Raw genomic sequence first — 27,953 nt, forward strand, 5'->3', positions numbered from 1 at the left:
TATGAATTTGATACATTCATTTTGTATCTCATTGCAGTTTACCCAGCTTTAAGAAATATTAATTGTATGTCTTAGATAAACCAGACTACCAGTTATGTTAATGGTCAATGTAATATTTTTTACATTTGAAGAAAAATCAATATTTGTGCAGATGATTTCTTAGTAATAAACTCAACACAGCAAGTCATATCTTTTCTCCAAATGTACACTCTCCGTACAATGTATCCTAAATTTTGAAAATGAAGTAATATTCTCTGGACAAGTTCGTTTATATACAAATTATCTATTTATCTATTTGATATTATTCCCGTCTTTGTACTTCATTTATATATATCTTACCCATATACCATACTATCATGATCTTACTATATTGAACACATTTATTATTATATGGTTCAGTGAAACCAAAGACTCCATGTAGGCTCTTTGATATTTACTCACCAATGGTTTTTGAACAAACTACTATTCTTAATAGTTGTTTTATCTGGTTCTGGCTAGTTTTAAAAAAATTGACTTACTTTTCTTTTCCGTGAGGCTGGGTGCACTCTGATGTGATGGATAAACTGATGGCGTATGTATTCCCGGCATGCCATGCATATTAGAAGCATACCATGGATTAGGCCGATGCCATGCTTGTCCATTTATAAGTCCTAATTTGTCATACATAGCGCTTTGTCCCATAAATTTCTGATTTTCAGTAGCAAGATTGCGAAGTACCCGATTTATAGATGAAACCTACAAAACAAAAAACAAAACATTAATCTTGGAAATTATCTAACAATCTATAGAGGCTGCACAAGAAAGGAAAAGCAAATGTGTAATATAAGGGAGATTATATGGAAACCAACAATGTTTATGGTGTAACCCTGGTATATAACTAAAACTGTGTGTATAAGTTTTAATAATCTGGATATTTTCAGTAATTGTGATCGTTCTTTTTCTTCATTTGTGTGAGGATTCCTTAAAGTTACATCTTCTACTGGCTATTAAATCTTGGTATATTTAATTATAAATAAGTATGCATGATTTGTTTCATAAAAAAATTGTCCTAACCAACAATAAATATAATACGGGATTGGAAACATCTTATTATAGTTTACACGATGTATATGATTCGTTGATTTATAAACTTTCTGCTTTTTTTCAGTTCAGGTACATGGTCAGTTATCCTTGTAATTATCACTAACACTGATTTATACCACCCAAGTCAGCTCGAAAAATTCATATAAAAATGTAACTATATATATTTATCTACTGGTATGGTTGGTCCACTACAATAGACCATTGTAGCGTGCCGGACAGAAAATGATCAGCAATATCGTCTTAATTAATTCTCTACAATACCAATACACGAGTTATAATCTGAATTAATTAAGGCAATTCACTCGCTGACAAGTTAGCCATTTATATCAACACTTTAACGTCGATCATACTACAGACTTCAACACTTTACCGTTGATCGCACTACAACCACGAGTAAAATGACCGTGGGTCAGTTAATAAATATTATACTTATTTCCAATAATAATGAGCATACAATTTCCTGTTTAACTCCAAATCAATAAATATCCTAATAGTAGTTATTCACGCAATTTTATCAACACGAGAAAACCATGTTGGTATTTACAATAAGACAAGAAGCAAATCAGTAAATCAGGCAAAGTTGAAGTTAGACGAATCTAAAAATAATAAAGAATCAATATATTATGTCCCAAGATAAATTTGGTAATTCTTTTTTTGGTCATTTTGAATTATATAAGTTCTACCGTTTCTACGTTTTTTCACATGCCTAGCTTTCAAAAGCTTAGGTTTGAGACAGTTCAAATGCTAAGGTAAACTCAGCAAAGCGCTTCAGGATGCCAGAATTTTTTTAAAATTGTTATTTTTACCATTTAGAGATATAAACATGAAGCTATCGAGTATGCCAAAATATTGAAGAATAGAGAATGAAAACGAGAAATGTGTGACAACAACCCGACCAAAGAGAAAAAAAACAGTACAATATGAGGTTTGTTTTTACCAAGAAAAAAATACTACAATTGCAGTTAGTTTTCCTTTTGATATTCTATTCTATTTTATTTTTTTATTTTGTTGGTGTAAGTTGAAATCATATTATAATCTTTTAACTATTTTCCAGTTTTCTTTTTTGGTACAGAGTACTGAAAATAAAAAACAAAATTGAAAGATCAGACTTGTGACCTTGTTTGAAGGTCACAAAAGGAGCCATCGCTGTTTGGTAACTTATCATTTACAACCAAGTAACCAATTCCAGTTGAGATTAACATTTAGCATTAAGATTTTAATTATTATTTAACATTTGCTTAGTAAAATATCGTTTTCTTTGTGTTTACTTATTTATATTCAACTGTTTTGATGACATATTTGTACACACAACAAAATATGAAATTAGTGAAAGTTGATTTACATTGACGAAATGGAACATTAACCAAAAACATGGCTTCTAATGTAATTTGTAAGCCTGGTGTGAAGACAAACAGGAGAATGATTTGAAATAAAATGGACGTCGAGTGATTTAATCTGTCAGAGCGAGTTAGTCAATATTGATGACGGTAGGTTGTAGAACATTATAGTCGTGAAGCAGATACCGCTTGTTTTAATGGCTTGACAACTCCTTTGACACGATAGGTAACTAATCTATTGTCATTTTATTCCCGTTTTATTGTTTCATATTTATAACTTTTCATGTTAAATATGTAAAAGACTGTTTTATAGGATTTTTGTGTTAATAATGGAAGCTGTTGTAAGTTTATCTTGTAATGTGAACATTTAATTCAGTGAAATATTGAAAAAGACAGTCGAGAGATACTAAAGGACTTTCAAACTCGCAAGTAGAAAATAAAGAGACAACAGCATGGCCAAAAAAAGAAGACAAAAAGACAAACAGCAGTATACAAAAGACAAAATAGGTGTATACTGGTAACACACAAAATAGGTGTATACTGGTAACAGTAAACACGAGATTGATAGATTTTTGCTGTTATATCGCAACTTTCAGCACTATTGTCTATTTAGAAGCAGTCAGTTTGTAAAAGAACAGGAAACTCAAGAAAACCATAAACTTTGGACAAGAAAACTTACAATGTTAGTCAATTACGATTGAAGTCGAACGCATCTTCCACGTCCAGTAAGAAAAAACATACATTGCATTTACAATACAAATAAAGCAAAAAGTACATTTTTTACAATTTAATTTAAAATGTACGAACAGTAGACATCTTAACTTGTATCACATAGCAAATATATGAAAGAATTGCTGGGAATTCTTAGCAGATGCCTTCCAACGGGGTTAACTTCAAAAAGAGATACATCACTTCAAACGAAGACTCCAAAACCTGTTCCTAAATGACAGCCTCCCCGGGATCGATCATTGTTATTTATATTTCCCTTCCTGAGTGACAGGCTCCCCAGGATTGATCATTGATATTTATATATCTCTCTTCCTGAATCACTTTCCTAGTATTGTAACATTAGAGTACCATAGATGTACTTTTATTCTTTTCCTGGACAAATTACACGATAGACACAAAAAAGAACATCGTCCATGTGCCTTTCATTGTCGTTTTCACTCATTTCATGTTAATTCTATTGTCAATGAACGGTTTAACAAATTTGTTTCAATGATGGCGCCATTTTTCTAATACCGACACAAGAGTTCATTTTTGATTCACACAATAGTTCTGTACGTCAAAACGATGGCTGTTTGGTTGTCGAGGGTTTGAACATTCTACAAGATGGGGAAATCAAATTCGATGAAAAATGCAAATATGATAGGTTGAACGATTAAGAGTTGAATTTGTGCGGCCATGCAAACGAAATCAGATTCTGTACTTTGGCGGCGCAGATGCGTCAAATCTAATTAATCCATTTCATCCAGACTAACATATCTCGTATAAAACAAGAAAATGACTGGCAAGCAGCGAAATATTTTGAATCTATTATTTCGTTTCATTTTCTTATTATCACATTTCGACGGGTTTTTAGTAAGAAAATATTCTTTATGTTTAATAATTTGTTCTTTAGAATGCAAACTAAGAATCCTCTTTACTGATTGATTTGACAAATGATTGATACTTTAGCCAGTGGTACTTCAATGGAAAATCATACCATCGCTGCATGCTAAATGTAGAATATACTGGAAAGACTTTACGCACAAAAACGGCAAAATAACAGATTTCTGTTATAATTAAATTCGTTGATTCAGCATTAACGAAAATATTTAAGATTTTTCATAACAAAAAACTACAAGTCATTATACACGTGTTTCTCTAATCATTTATTTACACAAAAACTTAAGACACTTGAACATCTTGTTGAAAGGAGTTAATTTTGTGTTTTGATACTACCAAAGAGTAAACGTTGAGTTTTGTTCAGGGTAAGAGGGATGTTTACTCTCAATATTTACACAGCAATTACAGACCCAAAGCCTGTATAATAGGCGGAGTGATATCATACCCGGCACTACAACGACAGCCTTCATCAAACACAATGTCCATATGGTCGAGAGTCAGCAATGCAGCGCCGACACTTCAACAAAATGCACTGAAAGCAGTTATTATTGGCTTTTAAAGACGACATATTACAATTTTGAAGAGGTGTTGAATTTTAGTACCCTGAGAAGAGCTAGACGGCCATATTCTACAATAGGCAGAGCCGAGTGATCTTTAATCATATGGAAGTTTCAATACTAGTTTGCAAAAGATTTATCATAAGGAAAATTAAACCCGCTATTTAGACTAATTTGGTCATTATTTAGAATTTATTCGAGCGGCATAAGTCAAGAATGTTCTTTTTTCTTTCCATCCTAAATTAGTTTAGTGATAAAAGATTTCTTTTGGAAATTTGATTTTTTAAGATATTATGGAGCGATTTTACAGATGCATCACTTTTGATAAAAACTACTCGAAAAAAGGACAAAAAATGTGAAATTAAGCAGGAATAACCTTCTGACCTTAGGGAATTAATTAGCATTTGACTTTTGTCTGAAACACTGTGAAATACAAGCGTGCACTGTCGGTGAACTTCTACTGGTCGACGTCTCTACAAACACAATTCGTTTTCAATACAAACTTTCATTCAATCAGCAATTCATCTAGTTTGTCTCTATCTTTACTTTTATATTAAATAATTATGTTTTAAACATCCTTTTCGTCTATTATTTTTTTTCTGGAATTAATAAAATAATAATAACTTCTATCTAAAATATTTAAACTGGTTTTAAAAGTAAGTGTTATTTAAGATGAATTCCGACGGGTGTATAAACATTACTAAAACTGGGAAAGCTTTTTAAATAAGAATATAAGTAAGTTGGAAATGTAAGTTAAATTTGATTTGGCTTACTTATTTTCAGTCAATTTAAGAAATAAATAAACAATCTAGCAAAATTTTAGAACAAATTAATTATTTACGTTTAAACTATTCGAAATAATGGTGCACACTTTTTGAATAGTAATCAAGATTGATGAAAATAAAACACACATGAAAAAATATTAATGGAGAAATTCTTCTTGTACAAATGTATTTAAAAAGAAGTTGTTTTTACGAAAAAAATAAAATCACAAAAATACTGAACTCCCATGAGAATTCAAAAAAGAAAATCCCTATTCAAAATCAAAAGCTCAAACACATAAAACGAATGGATAACAACTGTCATATTAGTGACTTGGTACAGGCATTTTTTTATGTAGAAAAGAAGTGTCTTCTTTGTAGCTGTTCTTTAAATTCCAGATTTTCATTGGCTGATTGTTGCCGGCTAATTTAACGTCCAGTGGCTAATAGTTCATGTATATTTGAAATGATCCATATTTTGATTGCATATTTATATTTGTAGAGATATTTTTATCCTGGGACTACATGTTTTATATATAGTAAGTATTATAGTCCAAGGTTTATCACAGATCGTTTTTAAATAATTTATCTTTTAGAAATCAAGTATTAAAAGTTTATTTGTATAAATTTGCGTGTTTTGATTTTACAATTACTTAATAGAGTAGTCATAATTTCCAATAAATCTTTAAGAAAATCAATTTGAATTAAATTGATATCAAAGGATAACTTATGAAGGTAACTTTTGATATCTTCCTTTCTATAAGCTGTAGACAGATGGAGAAAAGCTTTACAAAACCACCAGCCTTTCAATCAAATCACCAGGAGGTGCGCTCGATTCCTCAAACATGTTAAATAAACTCATAGTCTCCACTGAGTTTTATTGTACAAAAGTGATTTAACGAATAAATATGTTTCACAATTTAAGCAAAATAAATGATATGAAAACATTTAAACCGTTGATTTTACCACTGTAATTGTAACATCAAATATTAAGATATTAAGCATTTAAAATGATAAGTCGAAGAAAAGGTTACAGTGAAATAGACTTAATGATAGGAATTCGGTGTTATTATATTCATTAAAAGTCAAATATGTTTTTTTGCTTTACAAATAAATTTAAAAATTGCATGCTGCTTCATTGAAACATTTATTAAATCGACTGCAAATAAAAATCCCATTTCATTGATTTATTAAGTATTAAGATTGTGCAGAATAAATAATTTTGAAAAGTTTATTTATTTGAAGTTTGTATTCACAGTGTATGTAATGAAGTGAAAAAGTGAAATCCATTCAAAGATGCTTCTCAAAATGATAAAATAGTTGTACATTTAATTCTCATAAAAGACAACCTTGGAAAAAAAAAAGGTTGGAAAAAAGAGATGCATGGAAATTTCGTCGATGACTTTATAATGCATTCAACCTAACACACTTACCTTATCAAATCTAACTTGAAGTTTTTCGCGTGAAATATGCATAAATAGCATAAAATTTTCACTTGATTTTTTTTTTTAATATTTTATTTTAGAATTCAAGCAATATTAACATAAAAGCAACTTGTAGAACCTTAGGGGGATAATCACAATTTCTCAAGGACGCCAACAAGTGAGAAATATGACCTTCACATCACGTTATCATTTCATTTTGTAAGTGGAACAAAACGCGCCATAGTATACAAACATCTATCTTTACGTTACAAGTGTTTACTATTTGTATGATTCTCGTTTGCCTTTACACCTGACATGTTGCCTAGTATTTATTTGTGTATATAAAAAGGAAGATGTGGTATGATTGCCGATGAGACAACTCTCCACAAGACCAAAATGACACAAAAATAAACAATTATAGGTAACCATACGGTCTTCAACAATGATCAAAGCCTATACCGCATAGTCAGCTATAAAAGGCATTGGGGTTTCTTTTTATTCTCGTGTTGCTACCTTCCTGTACCTGAACATTGACCCAATCAACCATTTTCTTCAAGTTTATTAATACTGTTTTCGTGGAGGATTATAAACTTATAAGCATGCAATAAAGTTGACTTACAAAGATATCAATAAGGTCAGCGAATTGAACCTTGGTTGCTACTTACTCAATTAAATAATAACTAAATAATTGTACTTACACTTGGAATAGTTTCTTGGTTACAACACCCTTCTGATAATAGGCGATCTCTTATTTCCCAGGCGAATATTGATGGACACTCGCGTTTATATTGAGCAATTTTTGTAACTACGTCATTAGTAGCAACCCTTGGTTTACTGCCACCAATGGCTCGAGGTCGTATTGACCCAGTTTCATAATAACGTCCAAGAATTTTGCTTACGCAACCATTCGATACTTGAAGAATTCTAGAAATGTCACATGGTCTAGCGCCACTGTGGGCAAGTTCAACAATTCGTTGCCTTGTTGAATCCGGAAGTGGTCTCCCGTTCACAAATACACCACCTAACTGATTTACTCCACTGTGACCTGAAAAATATAAGATAAACTGTATTAGCTCACTATATACTCTGTGTATCATGCTACAGCTACCATGTGCAGGTTTCCTTAAAGAGACAATCAATCAAAGTTAAGATGCTTTAATAAATTATCTCCCCTGTTTCAAGAGTGAAGTTGCAAATTCCGATTCTTAAAGAAGGGCTTAGATTTGTATCCACCATTTGTATATTATTTATTATTTATACTCTTTTTTTTACTAAATTTGTTTCCTTATTATCTATTTCTGCTTTTTTTACGAACCAATATTCTTTATCCTTTTTTCACCTATTTTATCCTATGGTTAAAGTTTTGGTTTTATTTTCTGTACTCTTGACCCATCATACTCAAATCTGCATTCCTCATTCAGAGTCATACTTGAGTTTGATTGGTTGAAATACATTTTTGATATAAACAAATATGTTCTGGAGAAATCAGTCATGAATGACAAAAATGGATCATAACAACATAATTAAATTACATTTGCAAAAATTAATTAGATACTCGGCTTTATAACTATTTATCTCATAATCATTGAGACACAACAAAAATTATAAAATATTAAATCTTTCATAAGTTATGCACGGATGACGTGACAGTTTTACATCAATCTTGTTTATTTTGGACATTTAGATATATTCAGTTACTATGACATCTGAACATTTGATAACACACCCGTTGCACAATGCTTTCATTTAAACAATTATAATTTGCACATAAACATCTTGTTCATAGCTCCCTGCTATCCAATTTTAACATAAACCGACCTTTTGTGATTTTATATATGTTATAATTACTGTAGATCTAAACCCTTCATTAAGAATATAAGCTATTGTATTTCTAAGTAATACACATCCACTGTCAAAGGTGGATTTAGCAGAAACATGCAAAGAGTCGCAATTCTTTAAACAGTCAATTGTAGAGCATTATTGTGTAACGATCAAATCAAAATATTTTACTGGGTTTGAAATACAATATATTTTATCTGATTTCTAAAGAATCGCTTAAGAAAGGAAAGCATTTCTGTAATTGGTTAAATACAATGTAAAATAGCGCACACACAACGGCTTGCAATTTTCTGATGGCAATTTTCATTGTATTTTTTTCATTCATATACTTGGTCACGTTTGAGTGATTTTGTCGGCTGATATCATTACCACCCTATTAAAAATGACTTGGATGTCACATTTTACTCCCACCCACCGTTAAACTGATAAATTACATGTTCTCCTATTTAGTGATTAATATTGAATTAATTTTCTGTGCACATCTTTGTTCATTCTGACATGGATTTTTACAAGCGATCACCTAAAATTACTTTCTTAACAGGTTACCATTGAAGATGTAGATTTCAGTTCTACCATATTGGATAATTCACCTTTGTAATTGTATTCGGTAATAAGATTTGTATCTCGTTCAAGATTCAACTATGACAGATTTAAATGTAAACTTTGAAAAATAGTATTCAAGCACATACTTTTTGTTATCTTCTTTCGTATTTCGTCTTTTTTTGTTGGCAACATTTTGACATTCGGACATATTGGTTTAATTTTTTCATTTCAAATACATACGTCCTTATATCAAACGAAAGATTAAAATATAATGAAATACAATAGTAAATGGCCTTCGCATTTTTTTTTTTTTAATTTTTTTTTCTTGTTTTACATTATCTTTTCTGAACATTGCACGATAACTATACACCATGCATTATAACCAGAACAAGAAAACACGGAAACATTCAAAAAAAGATAAAAACAATATTTCAAAGTTAGTTTTCAAAGTAAGACATTGAAAAGTTTGTACGCCTACACCTGAACAATTAACTATTGTTTTATATGATAACATTATCTACAAGTGCAATCTGAAATATTAAGTTTTTAATTCCTGTATCGTTTGGGAGAAGTCATGTATGGGTCGCTTCCTTTAAAAACTATGTACTTGTTTGATGTTTTTTAATATCTATAGAAAAAAGGATTTCTTGTCAAGCAAGACTATGATTTTTTGCATATTTTTAATTTGTGTTTTAAAATGTATTGTTTATTATAGGTTTAAGCTTAGAATGGTTAAATTACAGAGTTCAACGTAGGGCTAATTTTATGTATGGTTTTACACAAAGAAAAGTGGGTCATTTACAAAATCGGTCCCATTTTATATATTTTTTTGCACGAGACTCCTTTTATAACAAAGTTCCGCTTTGTTTATCTATAGTACATGCACATGTATTGTAAATTTGTCTTTCAATTTTATATTTTGCTGACTTCGTTTTTACTTATACAGCAAATCTCAAGTCAAGGTCGACGCAAAACCGAAAAAGAGAATAGGTTGAGAACTAAGAAGACTATAATTTAGCTCCGTCACGTAATGATTTGCAGGTTCCTTGACCGAATATCTATGTTTTAAAGGACGCTTTGACCGATTTTACACAACTCTACGAGTGCAACATTCGCAAGTAGGAGGATCTCTTACGGGCAGGGATTGAATTATTCGGGCAAGACTAATTCCTGTTTGGTTTATTCATAACTGTTGCTGTTGGTTTGCTGTCACCATGTTGCATACTTTACGTTTACTTTTATTCCTGTAATGACATCGTGTGACCACAAAATAGATATAACCCTTGTCTAAATGATGAACTGAATCCTGTTTGCAGTCTAACTTGTATGAATATTAGTGGCTGTCTTCGAGACTAAATTATTGAAATATATTAACATTAATATTTTTGTGCTGAAAAGTTGGTGTCAATGTCAATTCTAAGAGTCTCTGTCGTATTTGTTCCGAACCTTTCTAATCACTTTTCTGTTTTAAAAATTGTATTTCAACCTTTATTTGTCTGTTGGGTTTTCTGTCTGTGCGTTTGCTATCTCTTTAGCGTATTCCCAACAAGTATATAGTCAAATGTGTGGTACATAAATGTTATACAACTTCGCATCTCCTGAATTTGCAGGACGTTCAAAACAGTGATAAGTCGAATGCTGATTAGGACTAGTTTGATAAGGTTAATGTATTGACCTCACATAAAGATGTGTAGTGTGACAGGTTTTGTGTAATTAACGTAATGTCTTGAGTAAGGGCTATTCAATGACAACTCCTGAACATATGTCGTCTATTAAGAACCAGTACTATGTATATTCTGTATATTAATAAGATATTTATAAATAGATTATAAACAGATTAAGCTGGGGTGTTTTGTTGTGTGTGGCCAAACTTCTGATCCGTAAATCAATCCGCATCGTGTAACATGTGGTAGTCAGCTTTATGTGAAAGGACTATTTCGGCAAATTATACCAATTAATGGTAATACCGTTATGTAATGTAAATCAAAACCATTCTTTGACTTTGGATAAATAAAGTATATAAGGAAGACATTTTCTGTAAAAAAAAAAAGCCTTTTTTAAACATGATTAATGTAAATGCATTTTATTCAGTTCTCAAGGACTTGAAAAATGTCACATCTAAGGATTTACTGCTTTGTTTTTTTAGTATAGTGCACAAAGTGTGCAGTAAACAATGTCTTTCATATACTTGGATAATAAAGCCGCTATAGTTTTATGTCTTCCGTTATTACAAATTATGCGTTATGTCTAAGGGCTGCAAAAAGGGAGTGACTGTGAATTACACCCCTCTTTAACAGTAACAAAATTTAATTTCCATATCCACATTTCGCCATACTTGGAAGGGAGCTGTGTTTAATGTACTTGCATTTTATTAAACAGCATTACTTTTTTTTTCAAAAGTGAATAAATACTATGTTATTTTTTTCTTTATTTTCTCCTACAAGAACATGACATGATATATATGATGTTAACCACTACAGCGACATTCTCCGACAGATGTGGTTATCTGGTGACGAGATTAGTATCAATCGTGACCTCTGAGAGGGATCAAAGGTCATTAGAAGTAGCTGACATTAAGGGATGGAAAGATTAGTTAACTTCTCAGATGACACTCAGCTGATAGGCATTGTGGCATTGATACCACAATAACACAGTATACACATGTATATAAAGGACAATGGATAGAAGTACACACGACAATAATCCAACAAGAAGTCAGAAAAAATATTTATCTTGGAACACCACACTGCATTGTAGTCAGTCTATATCTTAGAAAAGAAAGGCGAAAGATACCACAGTAAACTCATACGCGAACAACAGTTTACAAAACACAACATTGAAAACTTAAGACTGAGCAACACCAAAATCTAGTGGTGATCTAGGGCTGACCAACCACGCAATCCAAACTTAAATCTGAGCAACAGAAACCCCACCAAAACTAGTGGTGATCTAGGGCTGACCAACCACGCAATCCAAACTTAAATCTGAGCAACAGAAACCCCACCAAAAACTAGTGGTGATCTAGGGCTGACCAACCACGCAATCCAAACTTAAATCTGAGCAACAGAAACCCCACCAAAATCTAGTGGTCATCTAGGGCTGACCAACCACGCAATCCAAACTTAAATCAAAATCACGAGGACCTCAAGCATCGATATAAGTTCTGTATGTATGTATTATTATTATTAACGTATTGTACATAAAATCCTCATTCCAATCCTGTTATCGGGCAATACAATATAATATACTCGTAACAATGGTTAATCATAGGACATCATCAATATACCTTTCTATGAAAACTTTACAAAGGACTATATAAGGTTAAAAGGACACCAGTGCAAACTAGCAGATTGACTGATAGAACAATTAAATTGTACGTTAAAACTTCGCTATAACAGGGTTATGATGGAGATGAAAACGGGTATTATGGGAAATGTAGCATAATAATTGTGCACGTCTTAACCGTGCTATTATGCGGAATGTTTCGTGGTTTGTCTTTTCGTGCCTTAAATGGGTACAATTGTAAGAAATTTTCAGAGTGCTATATAAAATCAATATTTCTTACAAATAAAAGTAAATCAAGAGAATATTGAATTAATTTCAATGTTGCTTCATAGTACAGTCTTCAAAGATTTCAAAAGTTTACCATTTACTAATACTTATAAAATGTTAACCATTCGTTTTGTATGTCAATACGACATTAGTTAAGACAATTATAATGAAAGAGTATAGTGCCATTTACACGTCTTTGGTTTACTTTAATGGATGTTTGCTGATAAAATCATGTCATTGTTGTCAACCCTACATCGCAAACACCATCTTATTACGGGGATCTCGATTCCACTGTAGACATTACGACATCTCAAATAAAAAGGCTGGTAAAGTGTGTTTATCTGTCTTAAACGTCAGACCACCGTGGATATTAAATGGGCCAAAATTGATAACCTAATACAACCTCCGAACTCAACTGTCAGCCATTCATTAAATGTGATGTCCGTCGCTACAAGGGATGCTGCGACCCGTCATCCGACTTCGTCAGTTATTTAATATAAATTGCTTCCGGTCTCAGTTATCGGAAAAAGACATTGTTGTGGAGGTGATGTGTCCTCTGGCGCATGCATTACAACTCACAAGAAATTTTACATTTTCCCACCTTCCTGGATGAATATTGATTGCAATATTTCAAGAACAGATTTACTATTATTAAGAAATACTTTTGAATTTGTTTTCCTATGTTATTATTGAATCAATATTCATAACAAGATTTGAAATGAGAGTATTTCTTTTCACTTTTATTCCGGAAAGATCTATTAAAAAGAAAATTTCTTTTTACCTACGATTTACATTTACATTACAATAAGTGTAATTTTCAATTACAACGTGAAAATATGTATCGTATGAAGATATATTTGACCATCTATTGTTCACGGTTTCTTTGATGGGTATTCTCAATGTTATAACTTTATGTAGTCGTAGAACTACATACAATTGTGTATTCACTTCACTACAAAAAAATCTAAATTAGATTGAACCATCGTAACCCTCTTAATATTAGTTACGAGTTAAGCTTAAAGTACAATTGGTCGACCCAAATTTGTAAAAACGTTAAACTTAAAGTACAATTGGTCGACCCAAATTTGTAAAATTAGGATACATAGACAAGCATGTATACAAAGAGTGGAGAAGCAATCCTTATCCTAATAATGTTAAAGTCAATCTGATTTATCACCCTCCCCCTTTTCCAAAAGTGACTGGAACCTTTACTTTTTCCCTTTTTTTTAGCAACATACTAGTAACATTGAATATATTACTGCATAATTCTTTAAACAAGGTTTCTTTAGTAAATTTTGATTTGTTGATTCTTAACTAGCATAAAGAGAAATTGCAATAAGAATGTGATCGCCTCAAGCCTACCACACTTGTGAAAGTTTTAGCCTCATTCAATCTAGCTTGTTTAAATGCTCATTTTTAAACCTACTTTTTACTATTTCATTTGAATTATAAATGTTGAAGACTTCGAATTACCTCGTCGAACAGGTATGCGGTAGCAATAGAATTTATACATGTTTTAAGACCAACATGTTAAAATAAGGATTGTAAATAAATTATACAAACTGCTACTAAATGAACAAATCAATTTTTAAAAAAATCATATATTATACAATTGCATGTACAAAAGAGAACAGAAATTTGCCCTTTCTGCATAAAAAAATATTTCACAAATATTTCCATGGCCACCCGTGCAGTCTCTATCAAATTATTAGACTTTAAATAGAAAGGTTAATCTAAAGTATTTTATTTCCTCTTTCGATTCTGTGATCTTCTGTAATCATGTGGTTATAATTTAACTTACATCTTAAAACAGCTACATTGTTTATTATCAATTTTTATAAATAATATATCTAATTACTTCCTCCTATTTCTCTCAGAGTGTTCACACATTGTACATTTCTAGAAGGATTATAGAACAAGAAGTTTTGACATCTGCATTGATGTTAGGATTTATACAAACAGTAAACAAATGTTTGCTTAGTATACAGAACCAAAATAAAGATATTGACTTTCAAAAAACATTTTCGAATGTGAGGAAGTCTTTATATAATTGTTGAAATATGTATATTTATAATTCTTTGTGTTATTGTATGAATACACACATTGGGGTCTGTACTTTACTTAAAATTTATGTATTCAACCCCCTCCCCCTTTTTTCCTTTCCACATTTACCAGAAACAGTTATGCAAACATACTTTCTCAATGCTGTCCAAAATAATGTTTCATTCGAGCGTTGAACTTTTCATGTTATATTTATAAACGACAAATAGTAACATTTGCCTATAGCACATCAACAGAAACCTACAATAAAATATTCAAAGACGTTGACACAATACAAATTAACGGAATCAAATCGTTGTCATTCCGTCGCGAAACAAGCAATTACACATCATCGTTTGATATCCCAGAATTGTTCTATACATAAAGCAAAGAATTTGCAACTTAAAATTGGAGCTGAGTCCTGATGAAGAGATACTGAACGAAATGATTATCAAGTAATGAAACGTAGGATCAATGGAAAAGATAGGATGTCGTACAGATTTATTTATTGTTGAAACACAACTTATCGACAGGAGCGATACTTAATACAAATTGACCGAACATTCAAGTCTATTGATTTATCTTACTTTTAGAGGCTGTTCAACAATTGTTTTAATTGCGTTAAGCCTTCGAGTGCAAATCTATTATCCGAAATAAATTCATCTCAATTGGCTTTTTAAAGCTTGAGCTTTTGTCATAAATGAGCAATTTTTCTCTGTGTTTACCTAGTAAATAGGTGATTTATATTGACTTCTTGTTTACAATTTAAATTTAAGTTGCAGAGGTTTCTTCAATAAATACCCATAATATTAAACGTCATAGAAACCGGAAGTGAGAGGAATCTATATTTAAAGATCATGAACAGGTGAAGGAACCTCCAAATATTTGCATCATATATATGTAATTCAAATTTTAGAAAAATTGATTTTAATTCAAAAAATAAAAGGAACAAAGAGACAAAGAGACAAAATTCCTAACGGCACGATAAACAAGTCAACAAACACTGAACAGAACACTGAAGATAATGCTACATTTACAGGCTTTTTACTCTGTTCATTCCATATTTTTAAAGAAACAAGATATATAAGATAGTATACCTAAGCAACGGAACAAATAAAACCTATTTTTACAATTTTGGTAGAAAAATGAAAACCTGTTAAAGTATTCGAACGAAACTCACCTCTTTTGGTGCGTGGTTTCTTTGTTCCGTTATTTAGGCTGTTGTTACCTGTGTCAGGGCTTCCTACAGAGTTCCCACTTGAATCTTCGTCTAAAAGTACAATATAACATTAACATTTCTATACAATAACATTATATCAACAACATTTCAGGATATAGGTTTTAAATAGTTACAACGGACAGCACTTGAAAGTAGTCGAGATTACCTTAGTGGCAAACCATCAAACAGGGAGAAAACAATAACAATAGTCGATATTACCTTAGTGCCAAACCATCAAATAGGGAGAAAACATGCGAAACAACAAAAAACAACAAAAAGCATTTTATAAAAAAGTAAAACTTCATATTCAATATCACAAACTCAAAGCAGAAAAACTATGTGCAGCTAAACTTACTTGTATATCTTGTAAGATTTGCAGTCTTATAGAAACGTTGTGACTTTACAGAGTTATATAAATTGCTCCTTACATTCGTGAAGTAATGATTTGGTGCAAAGTTGCATTTTACTATTCATCGTAGTAACGTAATGATTCAGCAGAAAACTATTTTACTATAAAAGCTATAAAAAGGAAATAGTATGAGTTATAAACCTATCACCTTCCATGTTTTATTACAGAAATAATTTGATGGTTAGGTATTGTTTTAGATGCATTCATCTGAACACAAATACTTAAATGTTCACAGGGCTTTGGAACCTGAATCGATAATTAAAGTGATTTTTCTACCTGAACAGTTTACACCTGTACCGAATGACAAGGTGGCCAGAGTTATCGACCGTTTCTTAAGTCTTACGCACAGGTGGCTAAATTGATATCTTTTTCTGCTGTTTTAGTGTTTTTGAGAAGATTTTCTAAGTATTACTCATACTTTTATTTATGAATCAGTCTTTAACATTTCACGCGATAATTTATATCTAAAGTTGTTTTCACTCTTTCCAAATTAATCTTAATATTACAATAGCAACGAGTTACACCTAGAGGGAACAGTAACCCAACAAAAAACAGACCTTCAAAATGAAACTCAGTTTTCTCGAGATTATCCACAAACATACCTTTTGAGTGAAAGTTTATATCTTAAGTACAATGAGACCTTTGTATGATCCAACACAATATATTAGATATCTGCAAGGAATGTGCATTTTCCTTAATGGGAATTTGTTGTGTCTGCCAATGTAATGTGTAACAAACAGAAATCATAAAACAGGATGAAAAATTGACGGAAGCTCGTACAAGGCATCCATGCCATGTAAATGAAATAAAACATTTTGATGACAAAGATGAAGGTTACAATTAAGAATCATGTAAAACGGATAATTAAAGAAAATTTATATTTTCTTTTGACACTAAATAAGAGAAATTAATTTATATTCTCACGACCATAATAGTTAACACATTAATTACTCGTCCGTTGACAATAATACTTAGTGTAATAGCTTTGTTCCGAACGGAAAAGCTTCACAACGAATGACCCTGGGTCACTAAAACGTTTTCATTTGTCATATAGCAATAGGTATACATCATCTTTTTAGACTTCTTTACAAAAGATCTTGTTTGGATATTGCTTTGTAGTAAAAACATTTTGTTTCAAAGTAGCTGTCAAAATGTCATGTTGGAAATGTATTTTCCATTTACCACTGACGTAAAATTATTTTCATGAAAAATTATGTTTCAAATGAAATATTTAAGTACACATCCTTATCTTGTAGTTTTTTACTGATCAGCTTCAAGTTTTCGTCGACCTTTAACACAAATGATAATATCTTACTTTGATACATGCAAATACAGTTTTAACGAAAAACTAGAAATAATGTTGCAAATTATATACATGCAAAAACAACAAAAAAACATCATATAAAATTTCAGAACACATAAATTCGCAGATAAAACTGCATTAAACGAAGACCTTAATCATTTCTTCCTTTTAAATTTCATTTTTATTCTTCTTCACACAGATCTTATATAGTTTTGTTTTGTTTTGGAATAAAAACATTTAGTTTCTTACAGACCCAATGTGACAAGGCAATTAAATGATGAAGTGGTCGATTTAAAGTTGAATATTTTTGTTTATGTATGGTTGAGAACAATGATAAAGTTTGTATTTTGACTTGGAACAGATCAATGTGATAAACATGAAGAAGTTTGAGATCAGGGAATAATTACCAGGCTTTAGCAACATCCACAATTCGATGCGTCCCAAATCCTAGTAAATCCTTCCCGTCAGAAGGCAATGAATTGACCTTATCTAATGTCAGTTAGTGTCTAAATGCTAAATTGTCGACAATATTTCCAGAATATTAGCCGACATTCACATTAATGGCTGATGTTCTTATATGTGATTTATAATCCGAACGACTCATAACAAGGGAGACTTCTCCAAAATAAAACCAGAATTAGTCCGCATTATAGATTCATTACAATTCGGAACCACTGAAATGTCCTCCATTTATTGCGATTGTTGGGATTTTATTTAGTTTTATGGACGAATGTTTTCAAAAGAAGAATAGAATTATCTTATTTATAAAGCTCGCTCTACAAATACGAATTTTAGGTGAACAGGAAAGTAAATGGATTTCGTGTTAAATTTATAAATATTGTCAAAAGTTGACGTCGTATTTGTTAAAGAAGTTAATAAACATCAAAATATTTTATGTTTTTAGGGGGATTGCTTTGTCTTTTGGTCCTAATAAAGAAGAAGTTTGTTCCTAATAAATTTAGAAATATTTGAAACATAAATGAATTGGGTGACGATTACACGTTGAAGCACATATATAAAATTATTGAATAACTACACATATTTAAAACAAAAATAAATAAAAATTTGAATGAAAGAGAACCCCCTCTATCCTCAGAAGTGAAAAGGGAGGAAAAACACAAAAAACATTCAGACCAGTGACAATGGGTAAATAATTTGAAACAATAAAATTAGAAAAAAAGTTTATAAAATGTTACCTTAGCTACAAATATGAGACCAACTTACCTTTTGAAGGCATGACGTTAGGGTTAGTATTATCTTCAATCGCTGTTGTCATAGAAATTGATTAACAAATTAAAATTGTCTAAAGGTCCTGAAAAATAAAAAAATAAAAATATGTATTAAAAATATTATATGATTAAGTTTATTTTAAAAATTCAAAGAGGATATGTCATAATTTATAACTTTTATTATAAAAGGGAAGTCAAATATGGAAATTTGAATAAGTAAATAAAAAAGACACAAAAATAATTAAAAACTAGAGCATCTACAAAAAATACAAATAAGTGACAGTTTCAAAGTCTATATTTATGACTTTAAATGAAAATAAAGTAAAAATAATTAAACTGAAAAACGAGTGCAAATAAACATGAGATGAAATGGAAAAAAAAATAAGAAAAAAATCTAACAGCAGTAACCGATCCGGTACATGGCATGGCACCCTGTTATTATGTTGTTTATGTTTGAAATATAAATCAAAAACATATAAAAGTCTCCAATTTACTGTAAAGCCGTTATGTTATAGAAAAGTTGACAAATTGATGTCATATAAATTATCTCACCTAGAACGAGTTTATAAAGTGTAAAATGAAGTATTCCAATTGTTTTACGCTAGATCATACATAGCCACACGCGATTCTAGGTGTAGTACATAATTTAGTTACAGTCAAGCGTTAAATATTTAAACTGCACCATATCTTTGGCATGTTTATATGGTTATTTTATGTACAGTAGAGATGTTGTAATAATAAATCACTCCGAAACATTCATCTCTCAGAAAGTCTTCGTAGATTTAAGCAATGTCCGAAAACAAAACACGGACACTGTCCATTAACATGCTCTGTCCTGTATTTGAGTGACCCACAAAAACAAAAGCTTGTAGATTATCCTTATGGTACAATGAATCCAATTAACGTTATAACTTTGTTGAACACCTAACCGAGCAGAAAACATAGGCAGCGCGACTTTGAACACAATAAAACTCCAAGTTAAAACTACTGTTAGGTGTAAAGTGACTTGAATCCTATTGGCTTAGAGAAGACAAGCCAACCGAATCCATCAATCACAGCCTTGATCCGTCAAAGACCAACCCTATTTTTCCAATGAATCAACTCAATTCTATATTTTCCCGCTGAATGAGTGTATTATTTTAATAGGGAATAAATAAATCAATTTATAAATCATGCAATTGTGAAACGCAATACACATTCAGTTAAAGTGTAGTTCATTTTACCACGCTACGTAAGGTTACAATACAAACTTTAAGAATTACGCCAATGTACACTGAAGTTCTGAAACTGACACTTACGATTTGTATTTCCGTGATATTTGAGATAAAGTTTATTTCTTCAAGCATAAATTAAGATATTGTAGTTAACAATAAAGGTTGTCATATGATTTAATATTAGAGAAAGCTTCAGGTTTAGAAGTATAAATCGACAATTTGGCTTCAAAATAACACAACCTCACTTTTATGACATTTCTTACAGATGATTACTCTCTAGGAGTTTTATAAATATAATTGGGATACCGCCATTATAGCGGAAGGTCCCCGTATGTCCTTGACGTTAAATATCAGATTGTAAATAACTATGTACAAACTAAAGGTTAAAACCTTCACATTCTTTATCAAGCTTTAAGTTACGTGTAGTAAGAAGCTTCAAATAAGAGTTAAAAAGATAGAATAAGATAGTCGGGTGTATCTGTGTCACCTTGTTTAATATTGTTGGAGTTTTCTATCTTCAGATGTTGGTTTCATGTTATCATTTCATTGCACAAAATTTTATTTTTTTTATTTCTAGGAAAGTGTGAAACAATGCCTTGACTTTGCGGGTGGCCATTTTTGTGACTCTTATCTTTAAATAAAAGATTTATGAAATAATATGAAGTTTCAAATATTCATTATTGAGATATAGTTTTGGATTATTTATTCGTGTTTTACATAATAAGAAAAAAAATTCCATCAATAACCTCATGTCTTTTTGCAAGCTAAAAATGCATGAAATATTTGCCACTGTCGTTTAGCAATCAGAAACCAGATTGGTTATAACTTTGAAAATCTAATTAAAGAATCTTTATAAATGGTCACTGAAAATAAAAGTAAAAATATTCTTTTTTAAAGCGAAAAGGATAAAGAGGTTTGGTAAACCGCGGGAAGATATTCTTTCTTATTGGCAAAACCTAGCTAAAATGAATATTTCTCAAAGCGAAAAGAATAAACTGAGTTGGTTAACCGCGGGAATTTATTCTTTCTAATTAGCAAAACGTAGCTGTCTGACATGATGGTTTTGTGTAACATGACAGAATATTTTGGTACATAGTCGGACCAGTAGATGAATCCTATAACCATTGAAAAGACAAACATCCCGAAGGTACATTTATGACATATCTCAATTCATCTTGTATCAAGATGGCTTTGGTGGGTTAATTATACAGGTATAGGCAACAACAACACGGTGTGGACAAAAACCAACAAAACTGTGGTCAACGCTAATCACCCAGAAGTACCTATTATAATGTAATGTTATCATAGATGGACAGATAGGCGTTAAAGTAATAGATTCACAAATAAAGTAAGCGTGTGGAGGAAAAAGAAATGTTTTATGGAGGAAATCTTATGATTTTAATATTGTTAAGCTTCATGAATCGTTTTATTGGTTGCCATAGCAGACCGTTTGATTTTTTGTTATTTTTTTATGGACTCCCCCTTTCTGAATTTACCTTGTGGTTCTGTATTTTTATTAAAATTTGATTTTATACATATATAATGATGTTGTCATATTGGCATACATCTCACGTCTTGTGTTGTTTATATAATTTTGTGAGATTAAAAGAAAATCAAGAAGATTTATATTCTTTCCTGTAATATATGTTGGTTGAATTGTTCTATCTTTGCACCTTAGAAAGTTGCATAGCATGAGAGTTTTGTTTTCTACAATAAACAGACAATTTTTGAATAGAATAAATTGTTCATACTGTTAGAAAAAATCTCCAATTTGAAAATACACAAAAATGGTGTTTCCTTGGTAAAAGACAATTTTTATGTATATTTCCAATATCACCTTCTCTTACTTTCTAATCAGATTTTAAACAAATTTAATATAGTTAAATGTCGAGGTGCAGAACTATTATTATAAAATGTCACAGGAAAATGATGCTGAGATGAGAATTTTTGCAATGTGCTATAGTTGGTCATTTTGCGACAAATAAAACAGACATCATGCGAATTTGGCTTTGAATGCGGCAACTTTGAAAAATGTAAAATGCAGTGTTGAAAGTTTGAAGGCATTTTAATTGGTAGGACAAGCTGTTTTTTCTAAAACTGATGTTACTCTTGTAAAAAGACTCTTATAAACATGTAATTATATGGCAAGGATCATCACCCTTTAATATTCATATTTACACCAAAATATCTTAACCATTGACCAACAAAACAACTCAGCAGGTCTGACTTCAATTAAGGGAAAGTCAGCTTTAGAGAAATAGTTCGGCGTGTTTATAACCAGTAGGAGATTTATAAGAGTACGGATTGAAAGTCATTGATTCTATTAGGGGTGTTTTCTATTCAAGTTAACTTTCAATATCCCTTTGAACATTATAACTGATGATCTTAGCGAGGGTTCCCCCATCGTACATCGTAAAGAAATTATAAATGATGACTTTTTCCAAATCTTAAAATATGATTTTGAATAAATGAAAACTATACGTTTGTTTGATAAGAAGCACTTCTTGTTGACGACTTTGATTAATTAAGTAAAATGCATTGGTTCGAATGAGAATTTAATTTTACAAGTTGAATAATTTAAACCACGCAAAATTCGTTCAACAACCGGATGTTTTCTAAATCAAAAGGGTAGCAACTGGTTTATTTATTATTTTAATAAGGTGCAGACATACCCCTCCATTGTGGTGCTATCTTCTTGAACATTTATTTTTTCCGTAATTGTTTTGTTAACTATGTTTCTTATTGACTTCCGAAGACATTGGTGACGAAGTTAGAAATAGTTTGACAGACAGATATCTGCTCTTTGGTGGGATTGTTGTTTCTTTGACATTTTCCCGATTTCCATTCTAAATTTTAGTGCTAAAGGCATGCTATAGGGCCTTAAATGCCGACCGGCATGGAGAGGATAGGTGAGGTGAGGTAAAAAGTAAAAACACAAAAATACTGAACTCCGAGGAAAATTCAAAAAGGAAAATCAAAAATCAAAAGGCAAAATCAAAAGTCCAAACACATCAAACGAATGGATAACAACTGTCATATTCCTGACTTGGTACAGGCATTTTCTAATGTATGCATGCTATAATTTAATTCAAACTAATTCCAATGGTTTACTTATTCCAAACTTATTTATTTATCTCCTTATTCCAAAGATCTGCAAAATGTTTACTCATTCCAAACTTATTCTTATTATTTATTTGTTTTAAATTTATTTTGATTGTTTACTATTCAAAATATTCTTAAAGTAATTTTTTACCCATTTCACATTAGTGTTTTCTTTATTGAAAGCAGTTAAAAATAATGAGATGTGGTATGATTGCCAATAACACAGCTAACCACCAAAGCTACACTTGGCATCGCATGTTTTTTGTCAGAGGCGTCTTCAACAAAACCCAAATTAACACAAATAAATCCTGTAATTAGAACCAGATAAAAATAAGACAATCTACAAACAACACAACTGATGTCGATTGCTTGACATCCGAAATCTACAACGTGATCATGTAATTTTGGGATACAACTAATAACCCGAAGGTCGAAATGATCACCATGACGTAACATGTACGGGATATCTGTCCGAAATCTGTAAGTCTATTAGGAGGACAAATGAGTGTGGTTTTGTGATATTAATTAAATACGGCGATCTGGACACTGTCCGTGTCCCGCTGACAGGTACGGGGTGTCAGGTCACAGGTCTTAGATACACAGCCAAAAGCTATGAATACTTGAAATTCATGTGACAACTTGATTTTTATGGAGGAATAATTATTTTTTCTCTGGATAGGGAGGATTTATACATTTTATTTTACACGTGTGGTTAATTAGACATTATTTCACTTGACATACTTGTAAACATAGGTTTTAATTGTTTATAATAATCTGTACAGAATTTTGCTAGATTTTAGGATAACATAACAAGTTTTTTTAATAAACAAAATATAAAAATCTAACATATTTATTCAGTTGTTCATACTTCGAAATTAGTAGTGAGATTTTAATTCAAAATAACTAGTCTTGTTGATAAAAAAAAAATGCACATCCAGTGTTCTCTTTATTCATTACTGTTTAACCTTTATTTTTTCTTCGCACTTCATCTAATGGGACAAATAGTTTTAACACATGTATCTTTTTCTCTCTGTGTTATTGAGAAAGAGAGAGAGAGAAAAATCTGATCTAATTTAGGAAGTTTTAGATTAGAAACTTTTCCATTATTTTGTGTCTTTCTAAAAATGGACATCTTGTAAAACAGCAGATGGCCTTTGTGACTCAGATAAAAAAATATTTTCTGAGATGATGGAAAAATATAGCACTGATGTTATATATGTACAAATGTTAAAAAATAAATTATATACATATATTTATTCTGTACAAAAAAGTAATAATTGTATACAAAAACTGAAATATGTCGAAAGCTTTCTACTTAAACCTTAATTATAACTAGTTCTACGCTAGCACTTAAAATGAATTATTCCTTAAATAAATGTTTTCATCTTCAAGATATCGCTTTACATTTTAAAATTTAAGTCAATCAATACAGAGTTAAATATTACTTAAGAAAAGTAGACAGATCTTAAAGAAAATATTCATTAATTCTTGTATTCCACGGAGAAGGACGTTATAGTGTTTTCTAAGACTAAAGGATTACTAACTCTAAAATCAATGCAGAGAATCTAAGGCGATATTACCTGGCGGTTAACTGTAGGAAAAGCTATTAATCCAGTTAAATTTAGTTAATAATTAACTAGACTTTTGTCAGTTAATCTGTTCAGATTTAGATGAAGTGGGAATGTATAAACGAATTGAGGAATGACATAAGAGAAGCTTTAAATTCAAGAGGTGTTATGTATATAATCAAACATTTAAAAGATTTATAAAATTATAATAATAAGCATTTGAAATGTAATTTTATTGTGTATTAAACGAATTTTTAGAACAAGTGTTCTTGATAATCTTTAACAGGTACTATCGAATTCAAATGTTATTTTACGTTCTACTTCAAATTTTAACTGAGGAGTTTCATATTGTTTTGTTAATGATTTTTAAGTGTTGAATGTTTGTGAAGAGTATTGAAGCTAAAGATAAATGCTATTGTTAGTTTAACTTAATTTAAAAAAAAATTAATGTAAAAAAAGCAAATTTAACCGAATTATAGAAATGAATGAAAATCATTTGATTTCATATTTTTTAAGAAAAAGATGTTTATATAAAATTATTTTACCATTTTTATTCGCTTCAACATATAAAAATAAAATAAATTTATAATCATTATTTTACAGGCGAGTTAAAAAATATACTTGAAACAGAAATCTTTTTTTGTAATCTGCAAATAATAAAGGAAAGAATATTGTTCCTCACAAAGTAAAAGATTTTTTATTTTTTCAACAATAAAGTCTTTTTTTTAGAAGCGTTCTATTTATATAATTTTTGTAGCAAAATCGAGATATTTCATTATAGAATATTTTTGTGATTTGTATACATATTTGTGTTTCCCTAACTATGATACATGATTTAAGAACTACAAACTGTGTGTGCTAAGCCGTCGGATACTAATACTGCTCCCAGTTAATATTTCTCTAAAATATGGATATGATTATCTTATGATTAATCCAGTTATTTCCGAATACATTACAGATAAAGATTTAATATTTTCCTTCAGGCCGATAATCCGTTTATCTTCAAAAAGCATCATGTGTTTTGAAAATGACAACTGTCAATTTCATGCCTGGTAAATTTCACACAATGTAATAAAATAAAAACAAGCAAAATTTTTATCCATTTTATACTATCAAAAATGTCTGAAGGGTTAAATATTATTAATACATTTTCAATACACGGATTTAAGATTGAGTACACTGGGCGCCGTGAAGGCCCGTTAAATTATTGTGACTTATAAAGTAAAACCTAACTAGCTATTACTCCAGCAATCATAACTCTACAATGAGAGGAAATAATAAATATAGAAATAGATACAGAAAATAAAGTTTACATTTTATATTTGTTATATATTGTGTTTACATAAGGATGTCCATTCCAGAACTTAAGTCGCTGTAGGAAGAACTAGGTACTCACGAATTACATACATAAACTGTCGTTAAATAGTAGGAGAACATGCAACAAAATGTTGAGAAATATCTTTGACCGACTGTTTAAAGATTAGTGTGACATAACTCTATGGTGAATTGGATATATAGATTAAAATATAATCTGTAAAATATATTATTTATTGCATACAATATCCAGTTTACGATGGTATAATTGTTGTTTATTTTTTTTATCTTAGAATCCTTCAAAACCTCAAATCAAAATGTGAAATGTTTTAGATACACGTGTTGGTATGTAACTTGCGTGAAAGTTTATTATTTTATTTTTCTCTCTATTTCCAAAATCAGCATCTTCAATCCGGACTGTTGGTCAGTCTGTTGGTTAAATTGTTAGTTTTTCCTTACATAGACCACAGTCAGAAGAAAAATATATGTCGTATCATCGTAAACAATACAACATCGGTCAGTATGGAATGTTTGTAAAAAAAAACATAAATAATTGTCAAAAATAATTTCCTAATGTCCCACAAATAACTAAAAATTATGCATCCTTTATATGCACGATATAACTTTGAAACGCAGAGAGGAGATGAAAACAAAAAGAATGAGTTATCTAAATGTTAAATGAAAAATGACCAAGTAGAAAGGGGGAGGATGCTATTTTCCAAAATTTTAAACAATTATTACAATTGACTTACCTGAAAATTTTGAAAAATTTTGTAGTTAATTGTCTAGTTTCCACAATGGTTGTCCCATTCACGCATCAATTACAAATTGTGTCCCTCCGCTGAAGATAACTTATTAGATTTTTCACGATTCAGTGATAACGTCTTGTTTGGTAAATTCCTCTGGACAGTTAACACACGTGCATTTAGTTTTCAAAACATAACTAGTAATTGTCAATGGCGACTGCTTACATATGCTTTTAAAATGTTATAAAATGTCTGGGTTAAAATTCCTACTTTTGTCGAGCGAAAAGAAACAGTATATGCGAAGTTACTGCTATATAATGTTATAAATCTGCAATCATTCTTTAACGAATATTTCAGGGCCGATTGCTTTTTCCACTACTTTGGTACGTTATAACGCCTGATTTAAAACTGCCACCTCTGTAGAGAAGTTCTTTTTAGCCATGAATTCACATATTTATTAAATCATGAAAAATAGGTGGAGCTTGAATAATTTCAACCAATCATTTTACGACTTCTACAACTATGTTAAGCTTGAGCAATCAGAAGTGTTTAAATCAAAATAAGATTTATGAAAAGATGAAATTATAAAATATAATATTGCTATCGGATTGAATTATTAAAATACATTATATCCAATTGGGCGGTCTAGTGAGAAAATACAAGATGCTGAGATTGGCTTGCTACGTGATAATGAGAGAATCGAATTTGTAGTAGCCCAATCATAAACATCCATTGCTTTTAAACTTCTTAAATGTATTTTAAACAAAAAACGAAGATTATTTTTGGAATTGATGAATTGATTTTTGGATTAAATAATTTTCTGATCGAATGTAATTAATTTCGTCATTAAATACCTGTAAGTCTTTGATGGTTGTCTTTATTAATTGACGTATTTTTCTTTTGTTTCATCGTTATTTATTATTAAATTGCATGTTTTCGTTGTAAGATTAATATTTTTTTCTTTTTATCAACTTCTATTTTAATTAAAATAATTTGAAACACGTAGACTAATTTATTAATGTGTACGAATTTTCCATCAATTTCATTTTAGTTTCCGATAAACATAAAATAAAAGAAAAGAATTATGAACACAAAATAATGTGTA

At 30.6% G+C, this 27,953-nt stretch overlaps 1 protein-coding gene across 4 annotated transcripts in view; it reads right to left on the reverse strand.

The window, feature by feature from the left end:
* Nucleotides 1-27,304, reverse strand: part of LOC139529696 (paired box protein Pax-6-like) — a 40,416-nt gene extending 13,112 nt beyond the window's left edge. The window contains exons 1-5 of one of the 4 annotated variants that reach the window (XM_071325547.1): nucleotides 26,855-27,304; nucleotides 18,900-18,987; nucleotides 15,925-16,014; nucleotides 7,469-7,815; nucleotides 519-735 (exon numbers count right to left, since the gene is read on the reverse strand). In XM_071325547.1, the coding sequence (XP_071181648.1) occupies nucleotides 519-735; nucleotides 7,469-7,815; nucleotides 15,925-16,014; nucleotides 18,900-18,951 (706 nt within the window). In that variant the 5' untranslated portion in view covers nucleotides 18,952-18,987; nucleotides 26,855-27,304. Of the gene's footprint in view, nucleotides 1-518; nucleotides 736-7,468; nucleotides 7,816-15,924; nucleotides 16,015-18,899; nucleotides 18,988-19,456; nucleotides 20,197-26,854 lie in introns of those variants that run through there. The other 3 variants (XM_071325550.1, XM_071325548.1, XM_071325549.1) reach the window with 3 other exon arrangements.
* Nucleotides 27,305-27,953: the final 649 nt, after the last annotated feature.

This window comes from Mytilus edulis, chromosome 7 (genome assembly GCF_963676685.1).
Source record: "Mytilus edulis chromosome 7, xbMytEdul2.2, whole genome shotgun sequence".
In the NCBI taxonomy this organism is placed as follows: domain Eukaryota; kingdom Metazoa; phylum Mollusca; class Bivalvia; order Mytilida; family Mytilidae; genus Mytilus; species Mytilus edulis.